Genomic DNA, 25,830 nt, shown 5'->3' on the forward strand with positions numbered 1-25,830 from the left:
AAACAAGGAGCACATGTCCCCTGTGCCTCTACTACTCCGAAAATTTTCGAATCCCCCTCACCGGTGTTTGTGAACTCAGCCTTATGTATAGAGATGATATGTCAATAAAAAGAAGCACAATTTAGGCAATGGAATTTGGATAATCTTTGGTTAAATCACAGTCCTGAGGACCGTGGGGTGGATAAACAGGCTGTTCCTGACATCTGACATTGCAGACCTGGCATTCGGATTCGGATATCATTTGGAATTTGAATCTGAAATGTTTCAGAAACGAGTAGGCCCTCTTCACAGGTTGTGAATTGTGAGTTATTCATCATTTCTCGTTTAAGGGCTGTTTTTATATACTTTTCCTGATCAAATATCATCATTTTGATTACCAACAAGTACGAAGAGAGTGTGTAGTAAATAAATCAAAGTGCATGAGCGGTCATTCGCGAAATTTGAAACAAGAATGCAAGTATGAAGCTAAGAATAGTATCATTGCGCATGCGGGTTATGAGTCCTTCGAAATTGCAGCCATTTTCTTTCGAGTGGTGGTACCGGCTCCGACGAAGGTAAGACTGTGTTTTGTAATATACCAGCAGGTCATGTAGTATATGAAGAATTCATGTACAATTTTGATATTAAATCAGTTCATAATCTTTTAACGACACCATTTGGTAGTGTTACGACGTGGTGTGATAGGGTCTAAGTCATTACCCCAGAGTGAACAGTGCAGCTGTGAGCAGCGACTTCGCTCACCAGTAGCGCTACAATGCCGATGGCCCTGTAGAGGTGAAAATAAGCGCACCCCGCTCGACCAGGCGCGTTGATGTGAAATGCTACATATTTACTGCATTTGGTCGTACCGATTTATCACTACTGAAGACTAAACAGTATACTGCACTAATCTTGTCGTTTATGGGGTTTGGAATTTGTTCAAACACGACGATCGCGTTCTGAAAACATTGAGCGTGGGGCGTCGGTGTTTGTGGGAGCCGCCATTACCGGAAGTTGGTAATGACAGCTCCCAGAAATGTTTCGGAACGCGATCGTCGTGTTTGAACAAATTTCAAACCCCATAAACGACAAAGTTAGTGCAGTATACTTTTTAGTCTTCAGTAGTGATAAATCGGTACGACCAAATGCATTGTAGCGCTACTGGTGAGCGAAGTCGCTAACCACAAATCACCGACCGCCTCACCATAGCGCTACAATGGTTCTACTCCGGAATAAAAGGACGCGATGCGTTCTTCAGACTCAGTACGCCCAAATAATCACGTGATGCCGGTACAAACAAGCCCACATGTGTAAACGCGTATGGAAATCCACGTACGTCTATGCGCGTTTGCGCACATGGCTTTGTTTGTACCGTGGTCGATTCGAATTCCGGGTTTGGCCTATTTTGCAGCTACAGCGGTGCTTATGACGTATAATCGAACGCGCTCGGATCATTTGGGTCATCGCCACTTCCGCTGCGAGCCAAAGGATGGGCTTATTTGGAAGTTTACTACGACACCCACAGGCGCTCGAACCGTGATCTGTGAAAATGGAAATCAATAAACTGATCACAAAAACTTTTGTAGTGTCTCCTGCCTGAGGGACCGTGTATGTGATTGCCCAGAGTAGCTGTGCTAAGCTATTATCATGAAAGTCAGTTTTAGCCATGTAAGCTCAATACATATGCATTTTGTAGGCTGACTAACACAGAAATACTAAGACTTCTTTCGCAAGTGTCGTCATGGATGTACATGGGTCACGTCTATAGAGGGTATGCAACGTTCACATTTTTAAAAAAATACCTGAAAAGTGACAACTCAGCAACAGGGCAAAAATGAAAAAAAGTTTGAAATACCATTGAATGTCTTCTTGTTCTCTGAAATGATTTATGGTTTACAAATAAAAAATTTGATGAGAAAGTCATCGCATTACATTGCATTCTCCATCTATCTACCCTCCATGCCAATTTGTGACTATTAACTGTTATATGCAAAGATATGAAATGTTATATGCAAATATTTCACCTCCAACCTTGACTTTCCCCATATATGGATTAAATCATTGTTAGAGGCCAAGTGCAATCGATGTTCTTTTGTTCTAACCATGGAGGTCCATTGAATTACCCCAGCAAACTCCTCCTTGCTCCAGCTCCAGTTAGTCCCACGAACCGCAATATTCTATGCGCCAATGCTTTACTCAAAATGAACATGTGAGGCGTCAACTGGGACCAGGTCCGATGTAACGTGTCCACACAGGCGTTTTGCGTCGGCCCTGAACCCACCCCCCTCTCACTTGGACCAAAACTGTGTCAGCACAAGGCCGACGCAGCATGTCCACATTGGTTATTTTACGTCGGCCCCAGCCCTGCACCGGCCCTAAGCAAAGTGGTCAATCTGAACAGGGTATAAAATGGCCTGTTCAGATTGACGACTTTGCGTCGGCCTAGGTCTGGACCTGGGCCGGGGCCGACGTAAAAAACCAATGTGGACACGCTGAGTCGCCCTGGGCCGACACAGTTTGGTCCCGGTGAGAAGGGGGGTTCAGGGCCGACCCAAAATTTGGTCCGACGCAAATCGCCAGTGTGGACACGTTGCGTCGGCCCTGGTCCCAGTTGACCAGGCCTCCACCATGGATCGAAGTTGAACTAGTCACCCTATTCGCACAAAACAAACGACGTTTGAAACTAAAGTTTACACCTATCGAAAGGTTTCAATCCAGTCTTTACATTTTAATATCATCCCATGTACGCAGAACTTCCAACCAACCATTTGTTCCGCAAACGAGACCATGTCATTCGATTTCACAGTGCACGTAATAGACTAGAGAGGCATGTCAAAAATGCCGCGCACTGGTAATTTCTCCACCGCGGTCTTATATATACCATATGCAGGGATAGAAATACTTTTTAATTTCTTGTGGCAAAAGTTTGCCACCGGCTATGAAATCAGGTGGCAATTATGAAAAATCTGGTGGCAGTTTAACAGATCATGTGATCGTATAATAAAACATTTTGTCATTGCCACATACTCTTTCTAATTTATTAATTCTTGAAAATATGGTGAGTACACGTCACAAAAAGTCAACCCATACTACAGGGCTCAAAGAAAATATTTCAAACTTACTAGCCGTGGGACACGTGATTTTTCATTTTTACTTGCCCGAGAGGAAAAATTACTGGCTCAAAATTTCTAATAATTGTACCAGTTATTTGTAACAGAGAGTAAGAGTTTGGGCATATTGAGTGAATCCAAAGAGGGAAAAAGCAGATTGAAACATGAACTAATCTTGGTAAAATGAAGGACTATTACATGTATCAATTCTAGAAAGTAGCAGAAGAAATGTGAAAATAGTCTTTTCTGTTCATTTGGCCATCTACGAAACATCTTTGAATTTGGAATTTTTCCACAACCTAATCCAAAATTAAAATCTTTGCATAATAAGATTGTGTGACTTTCAGATTTTCTCCATTAAATAATGTCTTTAATTTACAATGTGCATGGCTGGCTTCTGCTCTATGTTATCAAGCTGAGATCACAAACAACTGCACTGCTAGTGTTTATCTGCCAATGCATACGCACATGTACATCTGCAACCCTTTTACATGTTTACATGTTTGCTCACTAAGCACAGCCGTCTTTCAAAGTTTTATTTTGATAAATGTATTCGTGAAGAAAGCAGATTCAAGTCTCGTTTTCGTTACTCTTCAGTGCAGATGTTTCCTGTAAGTGAGAGCCGATCCCTAACAACCAAGGTCACGTAATTTGAAACTATCTGCATCTCACGCACTGCGTAGCTGCAATATCTGGCTTCCTTGGTCGACTGAGTCCGTTTCAACTACGATATAAACTTGTACTTTTTCAACTGGGGGTTGATTAATGCGTTTCACACTAAGCATTGCCGATATCCATGGGTCCAAATAAAGTTTACATCCATTTACCAAGCACAAGGTGCAATTACACTCTCGATTGAAGTCGACCGTCATACACTTGCACAAAGAGAACGGCAACTACTGTCAAGGGCATACCACTTTACGGCACACATAGAAAACAGTCAGTTCACTCCGCGAACGTTGGAGAGAACATGTCGCAAAACTTTAATCTTACGACTTTTTGTGTTTCACAACAGCAAGAACCATTATTTTACGATGTCGGGCGGATTTTCAAGGGTTTTCAGAAAAAACTTCTCAGACTTGAAGGACTTATCAATGATTGTAGGCGTGTGCAGACCTAATGGAATGCGTTTTCAAACTTGAATTGTCCAGAGCTTAGATAAATCAACTGCTGGTGCACTTGCCCGTCGGACGGGAAGCATATTGATTTTACTTGCCCGAACGCAAAGTTCACCAGCCACGGGCGTCGGGCGATAGGAATTTTTGAGCCCTGTACTACTGGCTAATGAATTGCAAGTATCTATTATTATTTAAATCACGCAGGCAGCGGTTTGGCTTTGTTTTCAAAATGTCACAACATGCTTTTATCTTGTTTTGTATGACTGCATATGCGGCTATTACAGAGGGCAACAACATGTCAAGTGTACAAAAGCTGCTGTCATCGATATGGAGATTAGCCAATCACAAGTTTGGATTCACGCTATATTTTCATTCATGCCCCAATGTTGCAATTAGTTTTGGGTTTTTTTTTTTTTCGCTAATGAGTGTTTCTGCCGTCAGACAACCGTGTTCCTTCAGTGATCCTCATTCAAGCCGTAGGATCGATGACCCCAAAATTTAGTGGCAGAAAAATACCACCAGAAAAAAATTTTGGTGGCAGATTGACAGGTTTTGGTGGCAAATGCCACCATTGCCACCGATTATTTCGAACACTGCATATGCCCATCCAATAAATAGTGAAGATCTCTCCGTAGTCATATTTGCCCTTCTTGTGCGTAAAAACGCAGGAAAATCATGAACAGTAGAAACAGCGTGCCATTATTCAAATGCGCCATTTTGAACTTTGACAGTCAGAGGTCATAAAGGAAGGTAAAGTTACGTCGGCCCTAATTCTGGTAACGGTAAGTGTGGACACGGACCAAATTTAATTCCAAAAGGATAATTATTTTGCGTCGGCCCAAATTTCAGTTTGGTTGCCAATGTGAACAAGATAAAAGTAAAATGTTGTAAAACTAAGATGTTGAAACATTTTACCCTCCTTCCTGCAAAGTTGCAATGTAAACAGTTAATGCTCCTTTCTGCAAAGTTACAAATTCTCTGGTACGTGAAACAAACATTGTTGCTGTTCGATACTACAATCCACCATGAAACGTCCATGAATACACTGAGGCTTGGCTTTGCCTCCGTGAGTCATCCTTGAGTCCAAGTTTAACCTACTCTGCTTGAATCAAAATTTGGCCTGCAACTACTCAGTTTGATAGTAATAACCATAATGTCAAAGGAAACTTTCACAAACAGAGTCATAATACAAGGGAAAAGGCATTTAACTTGACTGTCATTTTTTAGTCCCCACGGACACCGTCCGGGGGGACTTATAGGTTTGGTCATGTCCGTGCGTGTGTGCGTGCGTGCGTGCGTGCGTGCGTGCGTGCGTCCGTCCGTTCACGCAGATATCTCAGAGATGCCAGGAGCGATTTCATTCAAACTTGGTACAAGGATTACTTCATATGTCATACAGATGCACGTCGATTTGTTTTGTGATACGATCCAATATGGCTGCCAGGCGGCCATTTTATTACGATTTTTTCATGTACAGAGCCATAACTCAGGCATGTTTCAACTGATTTTATTCAAAGTTGATACAAGGACATTGACCAATGTCATAGATATGCACGTCAATTTTTTTGGTGATACAATCCAATATGGCCGCCAGGCGGCCATTTTGTTACGATTTTTTCATGTACAGAGCCATTACTCAGGCATGTTTCAACAGATTTTATTCAAAGTTGGTACAAGGACATTGACCAATGTCATAGCTATACACATCAATTTGTTTTGTGATACGATCCAATATGGCCGCCGTGCGGCCATTTTGTTACGATTTTTTCATGTACAGAGCCATTACTCAGGCATATTTCAACAGATTTTATTCAAAGTTGGTACAAGGACATTGAGCAATGTCATAGCTATACACATCAATTTGTTTTGTGATACGATCCAATATGGCCGCCGTGCGGCCATTTTGTTACGATTTTTTTCATGTACAGAGCCATTACTCAGGCATGTTTCAACCGATTTTATTCAAACTTGGTAAAAGGACATTGACCTGTGTCATGCACATGCACATTGATTTGTTCTGTGATACGATCCAATGTGGCCGCCGTGTGGCCATTTTATTACATTTTTTCATGTCCAGAACCATAACTCAGACATGTATCAAGCGAATTTATTCAAAGTTGGTACGAGGAGATTGACCAATGTCATACATATGTACATTAATTTGTTTTGTGATACGATCCAATATGGCTGCTGTGCGGCCATTTTGTTATGATTTTTTCATGTACAAGCCATAACTCAGGCATATCTCAACCAATTTTAATCAAATTTGCTACAAGGACATTGACCTACCGTATGTCATACATATGCACATTTATTGTTTTGTGATACGATCCAATAATGCCACCGTGTGGCCATTTTATTACGATTTTTTCATGTCCTGAACTACAACTCAGACACTGTGTCATCAACGATGACTTGTAAATTAAAATTTTATTAATAGTCATGGCAAAGGGAAATTGTCAACAGTAGTTGCAGTAAGCATATCCATTTTCAAATCATCACATTAGAGAACTGCAATTTTTGCATGGTAACTTAACATCAAAGCAACAATTCATAAGTAGAACTATTAAAATTGTCCATTTGGCCTATTTCAAATTGCCATAACTTCTACAAGAAATGATGTGATTCTGAATGATTTTAATATTTCTGCAGATTTCACAAGTTTAATGATGTAATAGTGAACATCACCAGATAGTTATTGATGATATCAAAATATCAAATGAAAATATTTCTTTGCTAAAAAGTGATCATAATCATTTAAACAATGATTAACCCTTAGAACCCGGCTCGGACAGAAATGTCCGATGACGTCATAGAGTACCAGGGGGTCAGGGTGCAATATCATTGTGTCTTGTTTTACAGGATTTGGGTTTGGCCTGACCTTTTTTGTCCTCAAGAAAAATACTTATGCTTAAGATGCTATTGAGCCTGCTTGATCACAACTATGACACAACACCAGGGCCATTAATTAACACCACAGTACTTGTATCTACAATGCCACTATATGCTACCAAATGCTTTCTTTTTCATCTAAAATTTTTATTTGTGTGGCTCACAAAATTTTCATCATGACTTAAAGACTGCATAAATTTGCCACGATAGGAGCTTGCAGCTTACATATATGATAAGTTGTCATACTGTGAACACTGATAGAATGCTGAAGTATTCTGTATCTGTGGTAATATACACTTCACATTGCTACCAGACTTTTCGAATTACCACCTAATTTTATTTCTGGTTGTGAAAGTTTACCACCAGAAATGAAAAAAATATTTCTATCCTTTTAATGTCATAAAAACACATAATTAATTTAATATAAACTGAACAAATATATCCTTAATGTAAAAAACGATCACGAACAACATACAAAACATCTTGATTTGTAAAATTGGGAACTCCTGAATGCCGAGAAAACTATTGCCACAGTTGAGATCGTAAACTGCCTAATGGCTACAAGATTTTTGAGTTGATTTTTGAGTTGGATAATCATTTTGGTGATCTAGGGGAGTCCTGCAGTTTATGTGAATGCAGTAAACTAAATGAGATTGAAGGTTTCATGTTGGCACAATTTGACACACACCAGTGGTCTATCATATACTTACCTTTAATGCACTCACCAGAATTGCCTATTTAACACCAAAAATGGTACCAAATCATGATGACACACAATGACACCGTATTGTGTTATTTCATTGAAATACTTTACACGCTGAGAGCTGGGTACCAGATTTGCATAAATTCAAGGCATGCAAATGATATTATAATGAGGGACAGCCTCTCTTTGAGATGCAGCCTTGAGAGGCATCATGGCAGCCCTGCCGACCGTAGGATACGGATCACCTGAAATTTCTTGCTCTATTAATCCGTAATCGTTCCTTTTCAAACAAACAAAATCATGTATAAGCAATTTGAAGACTAATGAACCACCGGTTCCTTGTTTGTGCAGTTTCATAGCAATAAAGTTAGCGAAACGGACATTTATTTTCCCCGTAGCATTTTGGCCTGGTCCATAGCAACATTGTAAATATAGGGGATACGCATCTGTAGATTGATGGCTAAGAAACAAGGGTTAAAGGCTATGAACCCCATTCAAACTCTGTATACATATTCATGATTGGTTTTCCCGCGTTCTGTATGAATTGGAACAGTGTAGGACCATGTTAACGCGAGCGACGCACTTGTAACTATGCGATGACCTCGCCCCAGCGTTCAGCAAACTCCACGTATTTGATACCCGGTGGTAAGATGTTTAATGCTTTCATGAAGTTTACTGTTTATTATCTCGTGTATAAAGATTCTGTATACATTTCTTTTGAAATTGTTAGGGTTAAATGTCGATTAAAAGTGACGTGTAAACCTGGACGTTGTTTTGCCGAATAAATAACTACACCGTGCATGTGCTTCGGCGAAGCAGCACACGCTGCACAGACACGCGTGATAGTGTGCATGGAGGGACATTACGTACAGATACCCACGTACCCTGTAACTGAAGTGGTACGTCCACGGCCAGTGTATACGTGCGTGTAAACTGGCGGCCATCTAAGTATGAATAGGGAGAGGCGAAGTCAGATTTAGAGCAAAGTTTCGCTGGCGATTTTTCTGTAAGTAGACCTTGAACACCAAAAATAATTGGTTACACAAAGTAATGCAGGTCTGGTCTTGGAGAAAATACCCAATTGGGGTCGTCAAAGACTTGTTAACGAAAACGACGCAATTTTTAACGGGACCTTGCACTGGCCGCGGTCAAAAATAACATCGGGGATTCACGAAAAACTACTCCACAGAAGTTGATTTTTTTCCCTCCAGACTATGATAACACTTGTTAGGAACGAATAGAACGGACAACTTGAAAATCTATGGAGCGCTTTAACGAAAATCTGTATTTTCCCACTACGGAGAAAACCGACCAACCGTCAATTGTGAGCGCTGGGTGTGCGTGTTGGTTTGAAGCAAATCCTCATTATGCATGCAAATTAGGTACCCAGCTCTCAGCGTGTTTACGTCCCTCAAAAATGTCATTTGTCCCCATTTAAACCTACTATGGGTCACTGTGTCCCCATGCTAGCAAAACCTGGCTGAAACACTGCTTAATTACGGTATAATACTGGATAAATAATTACAGTAAGAAAAATGAATATTAATTAATCTTATGAACATTAATGAGTGAAAAAATGCCCCCTAATTTTCAAAAGAGGCCCCCAGATTGAAGTCCATGGGCCAAAATGCCCCCTACTCTCTGATCCTAGATTCAACACTGTGTCAGTATTTTATTTCACAAAACGTTTTATTGAACAAAATCATATCCTCACATCCCTCAGAAATCGTTTAACTGTTAACCATCAGGATATGATGATGAGAGTTAAATTAAGAGACCACTGATATTTGAGATGGATTTCTCAAGTGTCTTGAGTGAAGACAGGGCCACCTTATGGAAAAGCTTTTCTGTTGCAGATGACCCTGTCTGAAAGTTAAAATTTAAGTTTGATAGTAATTTTCAGAAACAAAATTACAGTGAAGATACCACAGTTATGTGATATCCTCACTGTAATTTGTCTGTGAACCTCACTGTGAGACTTGCAATTTTAACTTTCTGACTCAAGGATAGGTGTAAATCTTTCACAAGGGCAATTCAAGGGATAAAACAGCTCAGAGATGTATTCACATTCAAAATTTATCGTTTCATTTGTTCGTGTTCCAGATTTCAAAGTGTATTATTACATCTGAATAAAGGTACCAGCCTTGTTGGTACATGCTAGTGTGTTAAAAACATTATTCTCTGACACAAACGCTGCGATTAGGTAAACGAGTGACCACAAAGGATTATGGGATTGTCCTAAAGATTTTTCTTGATTTAGGTCATATGTCCTAAAGAATTAACTTCAGCAGCAGAATCACTGAAAATAGACCTCTACATCATCTGCAAATTTTTTTCCAAGGTAAATTTCTTTGTTAAAACTGCAAATTTAACTCCAAAATCATACTTTCTCTATCGTTTAATAAATTTTATTATATGAGCCTTACCGGTAATTCTTCTTACTACCCCTGTACAACCCTAAATTCGCCAAAATATATTTGATAAACAAATGTAAAATTACCCAAAATACCGTTGCGGACATTCACCTTTGACCTGATAAGCAGCTAATCCTTGGCTGGTGATTGGCCGAAACGTCTCACATGACGACTATGTTGACGTCATGCCTGTTGTCTAACAGGTCATAGTCGTCACGTGAAAATCTCAATTGTGGTAACATGTAACAGTTCTGACCTGAGAGGGAGCACAGCGTAGGGTTTATCATCATGTTTCCAGGCAACAGCAATTGCTAATTTCTTAGCTGTGATATTGCGGTGGTGCTTGTGGCGTTTATCAATCGTGCTCGGGTCAAGCGTCATTGCCACAGAAACGCTGCCAGCCATCTCATGGACGTTTTGGTAGTGTAATGCGACACCAATCAGTGTTGCTGATTTAGCTCACAAAATAATGAAATAATGTAATGTTTGAATAAAGCAGCCTGTACCTATTTTATCACTGACTATCTACGACTCATCTCCTACTCCTGCTAACTATCACTATGACAACATGTCTTCTCAACCTTTTTTTGGTGAGCTGTCAATGGTTTCACAGCTTGAATTTGAACTTTTGACCTTCGGGGGCAAAAGACTCACATAAATCGTCAACAAAATGGTTGAAAATACATTTTTTTTCGTAGAGGTGTAACTAGGAGTAGAGAATGAGTCATAAATAGTCAATGATAAAAAGTGGGTACCTGTTGATTTATTAAAAGACTTATACATTTCATTATTTTGTGAGCTAAATTAGTGACACTGATCGTTATCGATGGAAACTGCCAAAAAGTCTATGGATGACTCTCAGCGGTTCTGTGGTGATGACCCTTTACCCAAGCGCCATTGAAAAGTACATGTTTCTGCTATTGTGTTTATTGTGGTACTGAAACATTGGATGTGTCTAGGCCATTTGTTGTGCCTATCTATAGACACGTACCCAGCACAGTACAATAAATTACCCACAATACTCTTTGATTTGTATCCTTGAAGATTACTTTTCTAAAACTTTTTCAGTTCTGCATGTAAGCACTAGTGTGCCGCATTAAGAATAATTTTTAAATAATATCTAGTAAAAGTACGTTTAGATATTTCAGTGAAAGTTTGAAAATAACCACTAAACAACCATAAAAGTCACATTCTGCAGGTACTACAAATGCCATACTTTTTAGGCAGCAAGTTATGACGAACTGAAGGGGTCATTCTCTGAGAAATTAGCATGCAAATTTCTTTTGTCACTTCCATTGCAAAAAATCAATATCCTTTTGTTTCATAAAACAGGTGCAACTAGTCTCCCTACTTTCCATCACATTATTCTGTATGGCTGAGGACACAATCTGTGGCAAATTTCACAAAAATGTCATCTCCTCTCTCAATTATGCATAATTTTCAAATTATTCAAAATGAGAATTGAGAAGAATGGTGTGCATAAAAGTACATTACAAATTTTGATATATAGTATGTGAATTTGGGAGACATAGTAGACTTCACTCAGGTGTCTCAGAGGATACAAATCGCAATGAATTATAGGAAATATACAGTACTGTGCGCGGGTCAGGTATCCATAATGAGTCTAAATCAGAGTAAGCTGAACATATCAGATGACTCTTTTGCAGCATTCTCTGGCCTGAGTGATTCTCCAACAGACATAGCAGAGAGTAGGAGCAACACTGTACCATGGCAATAGCGACCATTTCCACATGGTGTGGAGGAGAACTTGTAAACTTGTTATGCTTGTGTTGCTGACTGTGCAGTAAAGCTTGGCCTTGCATTCATCATATCATTCATATCTCACTTGTTTGCTTTTGGTAAATGGTAGTTTGTATTTTGCACTTTACTTTATGCTTTGCTGTTTTGTATGAGAACAGACTAGCTACGGCACGACGAGTCTGCTGTAAATCTGCGTGTCAGTGCACAGTAGTACTGTACTCCATTGGAAAAAAAAAAGAGAAATGTTTCTGGTCAAGCCTTTCTTAAAAAAATGGTGCGGCGACGCAAATTTTTTAAAATTTTTTTTTGATTTTTTTTTTCTCCTCAAGGGAGGAGGGTAAGTTTATAGTTTTATTACCTTCTCGTGTCTATTTATAGACAGAGAAGGTATTAGAGTTGAAAACCAGTATGCTGGTGTCAACTACTCCGTCTGTCAATACTTCCGTCTGTCAAGATTCGTTGACGTCATGCCATTGTGATGGGTCATATCATAAACTGGTGGGGGTGTTCATGGTTCAGGTTGAGGTGTAGGAGAACGATTTTGAACTGTGACAAAAATCAAAAGGGACTTAGCGGCATAGCCACAGTGTTACATTTAAGCCTTTCTCCAAGGTTCTTAGTTGACTACGATCTATTACAGACTACTGAGCTGACGTTAGGGTTACTCACTTTGTGTTTGCTCACTCTGTGTGCGCTAGTGTTTGGTACTGAGTTGCGTGGATATCCCCTCATGGCCTCACGTGATATGGGCCTGTTGCATAATCTGCAGATGATCATATGCCTCTGAGTCTGAAAACGGTCATTGTGTAAGCCTGTCAGCATTTTCCTTGCATTTTTTCTCATTTAATTTTGCAAAATATCGGCGAGTACCTCAATATTTCAAGATAACTCTTTCTTCCCAATCGTTTCCTGGAGTTTCAGAGTCATATGAACGAAAATGAGTGAAAGTTTTAGACAGGAAAATCGGACGTCGGCCATGTTCAGTGTTTACAGTACAATCAGAAGTTTATGTGGAGGAAATAACTAACAAACACTGTTCATGATGCCCGCCCTCTAGAGGCAGACCTTCCTATATGAAGTACCACATTTGATGCTTGTGGAAAGCTTGACCACACAAAGGAGCATTTAAACTTTTAGAAAATGACAAATTGAATAAGAAGGTATTCTGAAAATGTCAAATACTGAGGAAAAATGTGCAAATATTCAAAATAAACAGGTTAACTGACTGGTCAGCTATAAAAAAACAATGAAAATGTTTATGATCAAAAGTTTTTGAGATGCGCACATTTTAACAAATACAGAAATTATTAACATTATAAATATAAGACCAAACTATTTTTTCATGGATGGGACAGGTTGGAAATGAGGGGTGAGAGACAAAGCCACTCCTATTGCTGCATGTGGATGCAGCCACACCATTTCATTACAGCATACTTATTCACTGTGTTGTGTTCAAGTTCCATATTGTACTGACTGTCATACAAAGATAACATAAGCAAATAAAATCAAATTAGAAAAGGATCAATGCTGTTGTGTGGATTTTGCTGAACATGGCTGATTTAATATTTCGCCCTACATATTTGATATCCAGCAAAGGCATATTTTGATGTAAAGTCAAAATTAACACTACATTGCTGACAATATATGTTTCTGCATGAACTTTCTTTTTTAAATTGTAGTATATTAGTACTTCAAACAGATTAACAATTATCGTTATGTCAACCCATAATTTTACATCACAAAGGCTGTAATTCTGCCAATTTTTTTGTTTTTAAGTCATTTTATAATTTTGCACTGCACAAGATGATTGAACAAATTGCAATGTTTGAATTTGTAAACTCAAAGAATAAAATCTTTTGGTCTCAGATTAAATTATTTTCTGAAAAGAAATTTACTCTTAAACACTTTAGCATATATTCTTTACACGGTCATGTATTTCAAGGAAAATATGTCTATTAAAAACAGTAATTTCTTCAATTTTTTTTGAATACTATGACAATTATCAGCCATGAGGTTTTACAAACACAAGACCAGATAAGCATTTTTCATCATTTCCACAGGACCTCTTGGAAAATCCATTGAAAAACAGTTAACAGTGACTTAAAATGATCACTTGGTATACATTTAATTTACAGATGCCAGGTTGTGTATTTCACATGCACTCAGGTCAGTAGGGAAGTGCGTCATTACTATTTTGGACTGTTAATTCTTATTTCTGAATTATTTAACTTTTTTTCCACATTGAACTATCTTTAGGCAGTTTATACTATAGCTTAGAATTTTTTTGATTGATGTATTTATTCTTTTGGGTTCTTTGGGTCCATATCCCACCTCATGCCCCTACATCATCAACTATTTACCAACAACTCCATGCCAACAACAATTACCTGACCTGGCCACACATTAGAGAAGGTACAGCGTCATTGACGGTATTTTCTATATAGTAACATATATACTGTTCATGCAGTCACTGATCATGCCCCACAGAATTTCTCTTTCTCTTCAGCCGTTTTGGTTTGGTGTCATAGTAATCAGTACGTAGTTTGCCCCGGCCGCCGGCCACAAACCAGGGGAAAAAAGGGTGACGTGCTGTTGTTCAAGTGACATGCGCGCTGACCAGAAACATTTCTTTTCTTTTTTTGGCCAATAGAGCCACACCTTCAATATGTAACAACTCAATGCAAATTTAGCTCTCTCTCTCTCTCTCTCTCTCTCTCTCTCTCTCTCTCTCTCTCTCTGACCATTTGCTGGAAGCTACGATATCTTGTGTTTATACTCTGCGTATCAAATTGAAATATATAATGTGGTCGTCGTACGTTCCTGTCATAAGGTTGTATTTTGCTCTGGTTCAGTTGTAAATTTGTTTGGTATCAATGTTTGACCAGTTATTATTGAGGCTGCTTATTTTTTACTCATTTAATTTATAAAATTGCTGTTGAACTGTGTTTTAGAAGGTGAAATTCACATGAAGCTTGCTGAGCATGCTGTTAGTATTGATGTTCACTTTGATTTTAATTTGTTGACATGATGTACATTTTGTTCTAAGTTTCTATGTCATCTTATTTTGGCCTTCTTTATACATTTACTGAGTTTATGTTTAGAATTGTAGTATTTTTGTTTTTGTTGAGTCCTACCATGGTGTTGATACGGCAACTCTCCCTTTTTAGCTCCCATAGCCATATGTATATATGGCAATGGAAGCTATTCTTATAGGCTAGGAAAATGTCTGTATGTATGTATGTCTGTATGTCTGTATGTCTGTATGTCTGTCCGTCAACATCAAAAACTCCAAAACCGCTGCACATTTCATCTTGATATTTGATGTTTACATGGATGATGGGCTGTAGATGAGATTTTGTTCAAATGAAGTTGTCATTGCCAAAAATATGCAAATTAGTGCCAAAAAAGGCGTTTTTGGTAAAAAATCTCCTTCTTCATAACCGCTGGTCAGACAGCTTTGATATTTGGTATACAGGTCCCTAGGGATAACCCAACTTGGATTTGTTCAAATTGTGATGAAATATGCAAATCTGTATTTTTAAGGAATTTTTTTGTCATTTTGGTCAAAAATTTATTTCATCAAAACCGCTTGTCTGACAGCTTTGATATTTGGTATACAGGTCCCTAGGGATAACCCAACTTGGATTTGTTCAAATTGTGATGAAATAAGCAAATCTGTATTTTAAGGAATTTTTTGTCATTTTTGGTCAAAAATTTATTTCATCAAAACCGCTCGTCTGACAGCTTTGATATTTGGTATACAGGTCCCTAGGGATAGCTCAACTTGGATTTGTTCAAATTGTAATGAATAAGCCAATCTGTATTTTTAAGGAATTTTTTTTGTCATTTTTGGTCAAAATTTATTTCATCAAAACCGCTCGTCTGACAGCTTTGATATTTGGTATACAGGTCCCTAGGGATAGCCCAACTTGGATTTGTTCAAATTGTGATGAAATAAGCAAATCTGTATTTTTAAGGAATTTTTTTGTCATTTTTGCTCAAAATTTATTTCATCAAAACCGCTCGTCTGACAGCTTTGATATTTGGTATACAGGTTCCTACAGATAAACTAAATATGATATACAGAATATATGATGAAATCTGCAATTTTGTATTCTTGGTGCAATTTTTGCCATTTTTGGTCAAAAAATGTGTTTCTCAAAAACTACTTGTCTGATGCCTTTGATATTTGGTATACAGGTTCCTGGGGCTTCTCTTAGTGTGATTAAGTGAAATTTGATGAAATCTTCAATTTTTGTATTTTTGGGTCAGTTTTTGCCGTTTTTGGTCAAAATATTTGTTTCTCAAAAGTTACTCATGTGATAGCTTTGATATTTGGTATACATTTTTATACATAATTATGATGAAATCATCAATTTTGTATTTTTGCAGCTAATTTTGCCATTTTAGGTCAGGCCATCCTGAAATGAGCTATCAAAGATCTCAACCTTCTTCATCAATACATATGTCACAAAACGTTGCTCTCTTCATAACACAGCGGAGCTCTGTCGACCATTGGGTCGTTTGTTAGCTCCCATAGCCATATGTATATATGTTTACAAGTTTACATTTTATTGAAAATCTCAATAGCCACTGAGCAGATTAGATGAAAATTAGCATGTAAGTACTTTGGGCTGACCTGAAATGATTGTGCACATCTTGGGTCAGTATCTTGGACTTGCTATTTTTCATGAATTTTTTTGTAATTTTCTTCCATTTTTGGTCAAAAATCTTCTTCTCTCTGAAACCACAAGTCTGATTGATTTGAAACTTGGCATGGAAGTGTATAGGAGTGACCTTTCTCAAATCTGGGCAAATCGTGGTGAAATTTGCATATTTGCATTTTTGGCTATTTTTTTCATTTTTGATCAAAAATTTTTTTTAACTCTGAAACCACACGTCCGATTGAGTTGAAACTTAGTGTAGAGGTTTTTACGGGTGACGTCAGTAAGATTTGATCAAATTCTGGTGAAATTTGTATAATTTTATTTTATTGGGGGAATTGTTTCTATTTGTGATAAAAAATCTTTTAGCTTGATTTTAGCTTGTTTGATAACTAATGGGAGCGACCAGTGACATTGTCACTATTTTTGTGTGTGTTGGCCATTAGGTATTGGTGCCCTTGTTAGGCCCATGACATCTAGTTATAGAAGTCATTCCCAATATTAATGTTTGCAGTTGCACCAGCTATAGCTAATCAAGTCTTTGTATAGAACAGTCAAACATAATATACACTTTAAAAATTCATGCTATTATATTACCGTGCCTGTCACATTTTGATTGGTTGAGCTAAACCACGTGACTGACCACAAATACACAGCAATGTTTTGTTTGCATGCCCGTGAATATGAATAATAAGATTAACAACTCAAAGTATCGTAACTTTACAGCTCAAATGTAAATCATAATCAATCACAAAATAAACTTGAGAACTTCTGGGTCAAGTTTAGATATTTTTTTCTGAAAACATCTCCGGATTTGCCAAATTTTACAGTGCGCATGACAGTGCGTCGCATATTGCTCATTTCTTGAACCCAGATAGCTTGTTGCAGTTTTTATCCACTGCCTTTTAACAATTATTAGTCCCCACAGACACAGTCCAGGGGGACTTATATGTTTGGTCATGTCCGTGCGTGCGTGCGTCCATGCGTACATCCGTGCATCCGCCCGTTCACGCAGATATCGCAGAGATGCAAGGAACGATTTCATTCAAACTTGGTACAAGGATTACTTCATATGTCATACAGATGCACGTCCATTTGTTTTGTGATATGATCCAATATGGCCGCCAGGCGGCCATTTTAATATAATTTTTTCATGTACAGAGAGCCATAACTCAGGCATATCTTAACCAATTTTATTCAAAGTTGGTACAAGGACATTGACCAATGTCATAGATATGCACGTCAATTTGTTTTGTGATAGTATCCAATATGGCTGCTGTGCAACCATTTTGCTACGATTTTTTCATGTACAGAGCCATAACTCAGACAATGTCAAATTTGATGAAACTTGATACAGATGTTGACCTCATAGTGTTGTGAATACTGCATCAAACTTTATGAAATATGGTACCAGTGATAATCTGTTAAGTGTCAGGATTGTATGCAAAAATGTTTTGCAACATCCTGTCGATTAATTCCTAGTTGACTCATTTTATGAACTTTAGGATGGTGGCCTACATTGGTTTTATGTTTTCATCACCATGCAACTCATTCTTGGCCATTGAGCGCCATCTGTGTCAAAGTCTTTCTATCACACACCTAATTAATGAAGAGGACTCTATCCTCTCTGAGGACATGTGATCAAAGTACCATTAACAAGTGGGGACTGTGTCATCAACGATGACTTGCTTTATCTCCTTCTGGTCGGCCAATATTTTACTGTATTCATTTTCACTTGCTGAAGGTTTATCCCTCTTTTGAGGTTGTTTGCAATAAGAGATTATGTGCACACTCTTAAGTTCAATTCCCCCCCACCCATAAAATTGTGGAAACCCCCCTTCCTAAATTACTCTTAGGGGGATTAGTCCCCTTCAAGTGTAGCATTAAGATGAAACACTAGGATTGTGTTAGACATTTGTCCATTTGGCAAGATGACTCTGCCATCCTTGTTAAATAACTTAGGGCAGTTTGGCGCATACCATTGCCATTGAGGTATGGCAGCATTGTTAGCACTGCCAGATTCTTCATTGTGGTCAAAGAAATTGTGGTTCAAAAGCACTATTTTTGTATGTCATTGTTGGTATATATTTCAGATATTATTGAAGTAGGTTTATGGGTATTTCTTTCTGCATTGTTTTCATCACTTGTTTGATAAGATGCAAATCTTTTCCATATGATCTCTAATTTCTTCTGATTAAATCAGGCAAATTATGGACCATGGTAGCAGACAAGAATTATTCTGGTCTATCTCATAGTGTATCAGGATTGTAAAGTGTAGATTTCATTAACCAATGAATTGTACTCATGTGCGCATGAACTGTTACTTTCAGATTGCAATGTCACTGAGAGTACTGGCAGGTCGTTCAATTCAGCTACAGCAAGCTGTATTCCAATATGCCAGAAGAAATATTGGTGTGTCAGCTGTAGTCTTCCAAAAAGCCCCAAAGTTGGATCCAATCCAGAAACTATACCTTGAAAAACTCAGGGAATATGCATCTAAGAGCAAGTAAGTTACACGACACTGTGGTGCAGTATGAATACAAAAACATATTTATTGGATCAGATTTATTTGTTGACAAATGGACACAAACTTTAGTCGAAATAGAAAATATAAACTTATGTCACCTGTTATTAGTAGAAATAAATTCTCTATTCCAAAGGGAAACCCTCTCACCAAGGGTTCAGTTTCTATGGAAACAGTTTCACCTAAGGTCCACACTCTATGAAAACTATATCACCTTGGATCTATTCTCTCAGGAACCCCCTATCACCTTGGATCTATTCTCTCAGGAACCCCCTATCACCAAGGTCCACTCTCTGTGGAAACCGTATCACCAAGGGTCTTTCATATTTCTTAGTATGTGTAACCTTTTAGCAAGTTTTCCATTGTCCTCCAAAATGTTTATGATTTCTTAAAATGCAAGGTTGTAAGGTTAAAAAATCATCAGTAAAGTAGTGTTGAATAAAAAGCACTTCAAAGTTCATTGCACTTTTTCCAAATGTTGAAATTTACAACAATCTGATCAACCTGTTGTGTTAAAATTGATGAGCTTAGGGTGGCAGACCTGTCTAAAATCGATGAGCTTAGGGTGGCAGACCTGTCTATGACTTGTGTACTGTATCACCTCTGCCAGGTCAATGTATCAATGACATTGATACTTCAAACCCCCAGGCTATAATGATAAAATGATAATTTTAATGTTCTATTTCAGAGCATCTGGTGGTTCAATGGTAGACGTGGATCCAAAAACACAAAAGAGTATGCAAGATGAAATTTTAAGGCTAGAAAAACTATTTGGTGGTGGTGATATGACTAAGTTCCCTGAATTTCAATTCAAAGGTATGTGACTAATTAAGATTAGATTAATGAATAGTTGTAGACCATCTTCTCCGAATGCTACATGTAATAGATGTTTGTAGAGTATGTTGTTTAATACAGCATATGTTGGATGTGAAGAATCTTTGATTATAAGGCAACAGCTTTGTAGACCATGTTTGTAATATTAACCCTTTCCTTCCTATATTATAGGGAAACCATGTATACTGTTATGGCCTGAATTAAAATTAGCATATCAGACCTACAGCTATTATCCCTGATATTTTGGAAGTGTTAATGATTAAGTTACATATCATCATAACTGGTATTAAATTTTCTTTTGTTTTAACAACAATGTAACATTTTTTTTGCAAATTGTAAACATGTCTAATTTGCATACCGTAAATGTATTAAGGTTTGAATTTGAGTACTACATACCATGGAGGTATAGGTGTTTTTTTAAAACTCCACGGATATTCACACAAAAATGTCTGTTGTCATCTTGCAAATTGTCTTTTTATCTGTCTGTCATCAAAAAACTCACGGTCACAAAAAATATCAGCAATTTGATGCCTAGCTGCACAGTCCGATTCTACCATTTTTATAGTTTCCACGCAAATCTGTTGCATAAGCAGAAGAAAACAACTAGCTGCCGAGTATGAATATTCAGTTACAGCTGATATGTGTATCATTAGAAAGGCCAGGAAATCCCCTTCCCAATGATCATTACATTATACCCCTATAAAAAAGAGGAATTGAGTATTCTAATTGGGTTAAAAGTTCACCTACACATATATGTGCAGTTCGCCCATGAGGGCGCCTTCTATTTCCTACACATTAATTTGCAGTGAGGAATGAAAGTTAACCCATGTTAAAGACTCTGACCTACAACAGACATTTCTACCAAATAAAAGTGACAGCAAATCATATCAGTGAATCTAACATACAATCAGAAAATGGGACTTGGGAAGTATGGATATTGCAAGTATTACAGATAAACCTATAAGTGTGTGTCAACATAATATGCATCATTATTATACATTTAACATCGAGAACAATAGAATTTTGCATGTTTAAAAAAGTGGTACAGAACGACTTCCATAACATTTACTGTTTCACCCCAGGCACCCCACCCCTATGTGCAGTGGGTTCTTTGGCTGCATCTGCTTGTTCAATGTAGAACGGTTTCAAGGACCCATTGGACGATTGCCATGTTATGTCTCACACTTTGTAGAACAGTTTCAAGGGACCCATTTGACGATTGCCATGTTATGTCTCACACTTTGTTGAACGGTTTCAAGGGACCCATTGGACGATTGCCATGACAGTGCTCTCCCCAGGATCAAGCCAAAGCATATTGGCTAATATGCATAATCATTTGCATATTCATTAATTTGTATTTGGATATGGATATAAGCATGCACATGCACCCACACATACATGTACAGTGTACACTCTCAACAAAATGCAATGGTAACACACAAGTATGCAGTTTGAACATCATGGAAACTCTTTATTACACTTAGATAAATCACCACAGTTTTGTAATTACAATTAAAACAATATTCAAACAGTAACAGCAAGTTCAGATTGAAAGCAAGAAATGGTTAGATCATCTGTTTGGAGTTTCATTAATACGAAGAGGAAAATTCACAAGTTTAAGCTTTACACCATTCAAATGTAATTGAGTTTTATATCGTTTTTGAACGACAAACACCGCGAATAATGTTTCATCACGGGGATCAATTTCAATCAAGGATGTAAAATCTTACAAAGATTCATGATTAGCAATGTTCTCAACGGATGAAAAAATAAGGGGACGACTATTTTGCATATGATTTGCATATAATTTACATGAAACCTGACTCTTTGCTCTGAGAGAGCTATTTTGACAGTCAACAATACAGCACACACTGTCTCAGAATGGAAAAACATACAGACAAAAAAAGGAGGAAACACAACACTGTTCCTAAAATAGTTTGTTCATTGCTTGTAAAGTCTAACATCAAGAGCACAAATGTGAAATAAATAAATAGCTTTAAACAGAAACTTCCCCTATAAAAGCCGGATTATCATAAATCTATGCAAATGTAAAAAAGCCACACTGCTAATTGGATGTGCCGTGTTTGGTCCCAGAATTTCGTAATTTTGCCATGATTTAGGCATTCGTTGTCATTGAATCTTGCATATGATGTCTGTGAATACATCGCGACTAAACTTTAGTCAAAATCATGTGAAAAAATGTTCCCAATTTTTTGGTAAGAGAACACATATGTTTCAAAATATGTTCCTTGTACAACCATTTTACCCCTCTTTGCATATGTCACGAAAGTGCCCATCATGATAATCATCATACGGTCAAAGCGAATCCGTGAGAATTCAAAACCTCCCTACCAGTGTATGTACATAGCTGCATCATCAGTAATGCCCTATTGTGCGCCAACAGTCCTGTAACTTCCTGTTTAACTTCATCTGACTCCAAAGAAAGGGAAGTATTAATGCATCTCATATAAGTGCTGTAGAAATGGCACCACCCTGGGTCGAAGCAGAAAGCAGCAGAGTGTGTTAGTTGTGAGTGCAATACAATGATACTGAGAATCAGCGTAGTCTTTTACTCCATCTTCATGGTATGATGTAGACAAAGCAGTCAAACACATCTTTGATCACTGTTTATACCTAACACATAAGCGATAAAACATAAAATAAACAAGACAGGAGAATAACTTCAAATACTCTCAAGTTAGCACTACCCGGTACTGGCCCTTGAACTAAAAACAGCACAGTATTACTATCCAATATTGTGATGATATCAAAGGTTTTAGGACTCGGACTCGTAAAGTATTATTCATTTGTCTCTTCAGTGAGGTCTTCTAGTTTACCCTACATGTGCTCACCAAGATTCTCTGCACAATTCACTAACACTGTTGTATCTTTTCTGTCAACAGAAGTTGATTTTGATGCCGCGGCAAAATAATGGAAGAGATCAATGAAGCGATGGTTTTCTTCTTTCATCCTGCATTGTAGCATCTAAAGAATGACAGTTTTAATATATTGGTGTGTTGAAATGATTGCCTTGTACTTTATCGTTTGTTTGTGTAAAGTTCATTAAAGGATCTCAGTTAAAAACAAACAGTCAGTTTGGCATTGTCTCGCTTTGTGGTTAATTTTGGAAACATGACTTTATGTGCTATGTGACATGATGGCTTGTAATCGTAATGAATCCAAAAATTTTGTAATATTGAATGTTGAAGATTGCCTTACATAAATTTGATTAGCTCCATTCAAGTATTCTCTCCTGAAATTGACAAGTAATCATTCTGAGAATGAAGCCAGCGTGAAAACTGAATTAGAGACTAAGAGTAGAACCTTAGTAATGACCTTGAAGTGTCAGAAAGTGTCATTCATGATGTCATACAGTGCCAGTAGCTATACCAGTGTCAGCTGTGATGTCATAGTGTCAGAAACTGTGTAGTGATGTCATACAGTGTCAGTAGTGATGCCAGTGTTGGCAGTGATGTCATAGTGTCAGAAACACTCTGTAGTGATGTCATACAGTGCCAGTAGTGATGCCAGTGTTGGCAGTGATGTCATAGTGTCAGAAACACTCTGTAGCGATGCCATACAGTGTCAGTAGTGATGCCAGTGTTGGCAGTGATGTCATAGTGTCAGAAACACTCTGTAGTGATGTCATAGTGTCAGAAAGTGATAAATTGAAGTAAGTACCTCAACAGTGATGTTGTACAGTCTGTAAAAACTGAAATTAAAGCAAACTCATTTCTTCAAAGTTCTTTTGATTAGATCAGAATGGTTAACTTAGAATTATTAATCTTGTGCAGAACCTTGGGTCATTATTTCAGTCTGAATAAAATCACTGTTGGAGAGACAGGTGCTTGGTGGAAGTTCTCCCACTTTTGTATTTTTCTGACTGTGTCATGTTTACTCTTCTTGAATTTCTCCATTCATGAAAGTACCAGATGTTACATCAGTGTTGTTTGTGTTATAAAATTCTCTCTGGTCACAATTGTTTAATGGTTGGGTTCAGGCCTTACAAGTCTAGGTACGGTAGATAGAGTGAAGTCCTTGAATTTTGCAATACTTGATAATCTTTGGCTTAATGAAAATGTACTGATGCCAACTAAAACTGATCACACTGAAGACCTGCACCTCATTTCTCTGTCATTTGTAATGTCAGTATCAAAAGCTTCCGGGATTTTCCTTCAATGTCAAGGTGTTAACACTGTAATTTAAAGGTCATAATTGGTATGGTATAATAAAGTGTCTTCACTTCAGAAAAGTTGTCCTTGGGTTAACTCATATCTCTGTCTGTATTTTCATGATTATGAAATCCACCATGTATGATTGAATCTATCTATCCTTGCCACAGTTCCTACATTTCATTTACAATGTACTTTCAAACAAACATTTGAACCGTTGTCATCCTTACAGTGAAATATTGAATATAGAATTCCATTAAACTAAAATTATTCGATAATAGATGTCTCCTGATTAGGACTTTTCATACTGGAACTAACAGCAATACGTGAACTGCAGTTTTATACAATTGAGACTAACAGCAATACGTGAACCGCAGTGTTATACAGTTGAGAATCAAAAGTAAATTTTGCCATACAATCACTGCTTTGGGAATCTAATACATCCTGCCTTCTGAAATCAATCTAAGATACATTCTCAGTTGGTTCACCTCTGCATCTGATAATTTGTTCAGGAATTTCACTTTGGTTATACCATGGTACTAGAGGTTATACCATGGTACCAGAGGTTTAATATACCATTGTACCAGAGGCATGAAGTCTTAGGTTGGCAAAGTGATGTGGTTTACATGTCTTTTTGGGTATCTTACCAACACAGTGAGGCACTGTTCAATATCTTACCAACACAGCGAGGCACTGTTCAATATCTTACCTACACAGTGAGGCACTGTTCAATATCTTACCTACACAGTGAGGGACTGTTCAATATCTTACCTACACAGTGAGGCACTGTTCAATATCTTACCTACACAGTGAGGCACTGTTCAATATCTTACCTACACAGTGAGGCACTGTTCAATATCTTACCAACACAGTGAGGCACTGTTCAATATCTTACCTACACAGTGAGGCACTGTTCAATATCTTACCTACACAGTGAGGCACTGTTCAATATCTTACCAACACAGTGAGGCACTGTTCAATATCTTACCAACACAGCGAGGCACAAGTGTTCAATATCTTACCAACACAGCGAGGCACTGTTCAATATCTTACCTACACAGTGAGGCACTGTTCAATAGTACTGAATATCTTGACCTTTAACAAACTCAATGGAGTATTTTTGCTTTCGGAGTATAGGTGATGCCAGATACCAGACTATGATGCTTGATAAAGCCTTGTTTGCGCGCCACCACTGGTGCCTTTTGATAGAAGGTCAAAAGTGAGACGAATAGTCATTTGCATAATATGATTGGCTGATGTTGCAGTACAGTAGCCTACGCAGCAAAGCAGAGTGGCAAGGTATGACTATGTAGTTCATGATATCATGCCAGCTTGAACTTCAATTTCAACAGTTGAATTTCAACAGCACAAGAGACAGATGTTGAAGTAGCAAAGTATGTAACATTGTACACGGGGAGTCATCAGAATATGCCTGTAATATTTCATTACAACAGCAACCACAGGGGTAACAGTATCAGAATTCTCAGTTCTTTTTAGTCCCCACGGACACCGTTCCGGGGGACTTATAGGTTTGGTCATGTCCGTGCGTGCGTCCGTGCGTCCGTCCGTCCGTCCGTCCGTGCGTCCGTCCGTTCACGCAGATATCTCTGAGATGCCTGGAGTGATTTCATTCAAACTTGGTACAAGGATTACTTCATA

The 25,830-nt window shown here is 38.0% G+C and overlaps 2 protein-coding genes across 2 annotated transcripts in view; both read left to right on the plus strand.

Annotated features, from left to right (window-relative positions):
• Positions 1 to 25,830, plus strand: part of LOC139124777 (putative hydroxypyruvate isomerase) — a 315,395-nt gene that overhangs the window by 143,437 nt on the left and 146,128 nt on the right. The window lies entirely within an intron of this gene.
• Positions 401 to 23,087, plus strand: LOC139125018 (ATP synthase-coupling factor 6, mitochondrial-like). The gene is made up of 4 exons (XM_070691127.1): positions 401 to 554; positions 18,972 to 19,147; positions 19,854 to 19,981; positions 22,903 to 23,087. Exons 1-4 carry the CDS (start codon positions 420 to 422, stop codon positions 22,929 to 22,931), a joined length of 468 nt encoding a protein of 155 aa, XP_070547228.1. The 5' UTR covers positions 401 to 419; the 3' UTR covers positions 22,932 to 23,087.

The sequence above is a fragment of the Ptychodera flava genome, assembly GCF_041260155.1.
Source record: "Ptychodera flava strain L36383 chromosome 23 unlocalized genomic scaffold, AS_Pfla_20210202 Scaffold_24__1_contigs__length_23054250_pilon, whole genome shotgun sequence".
Taxonomy (NCBI): domain Eukaryota; kingdom Metazoa; phylum Hemichordata; class Enteropneusta; family Ptychoderidae; genus Ptychodera; species Ptychodera flava.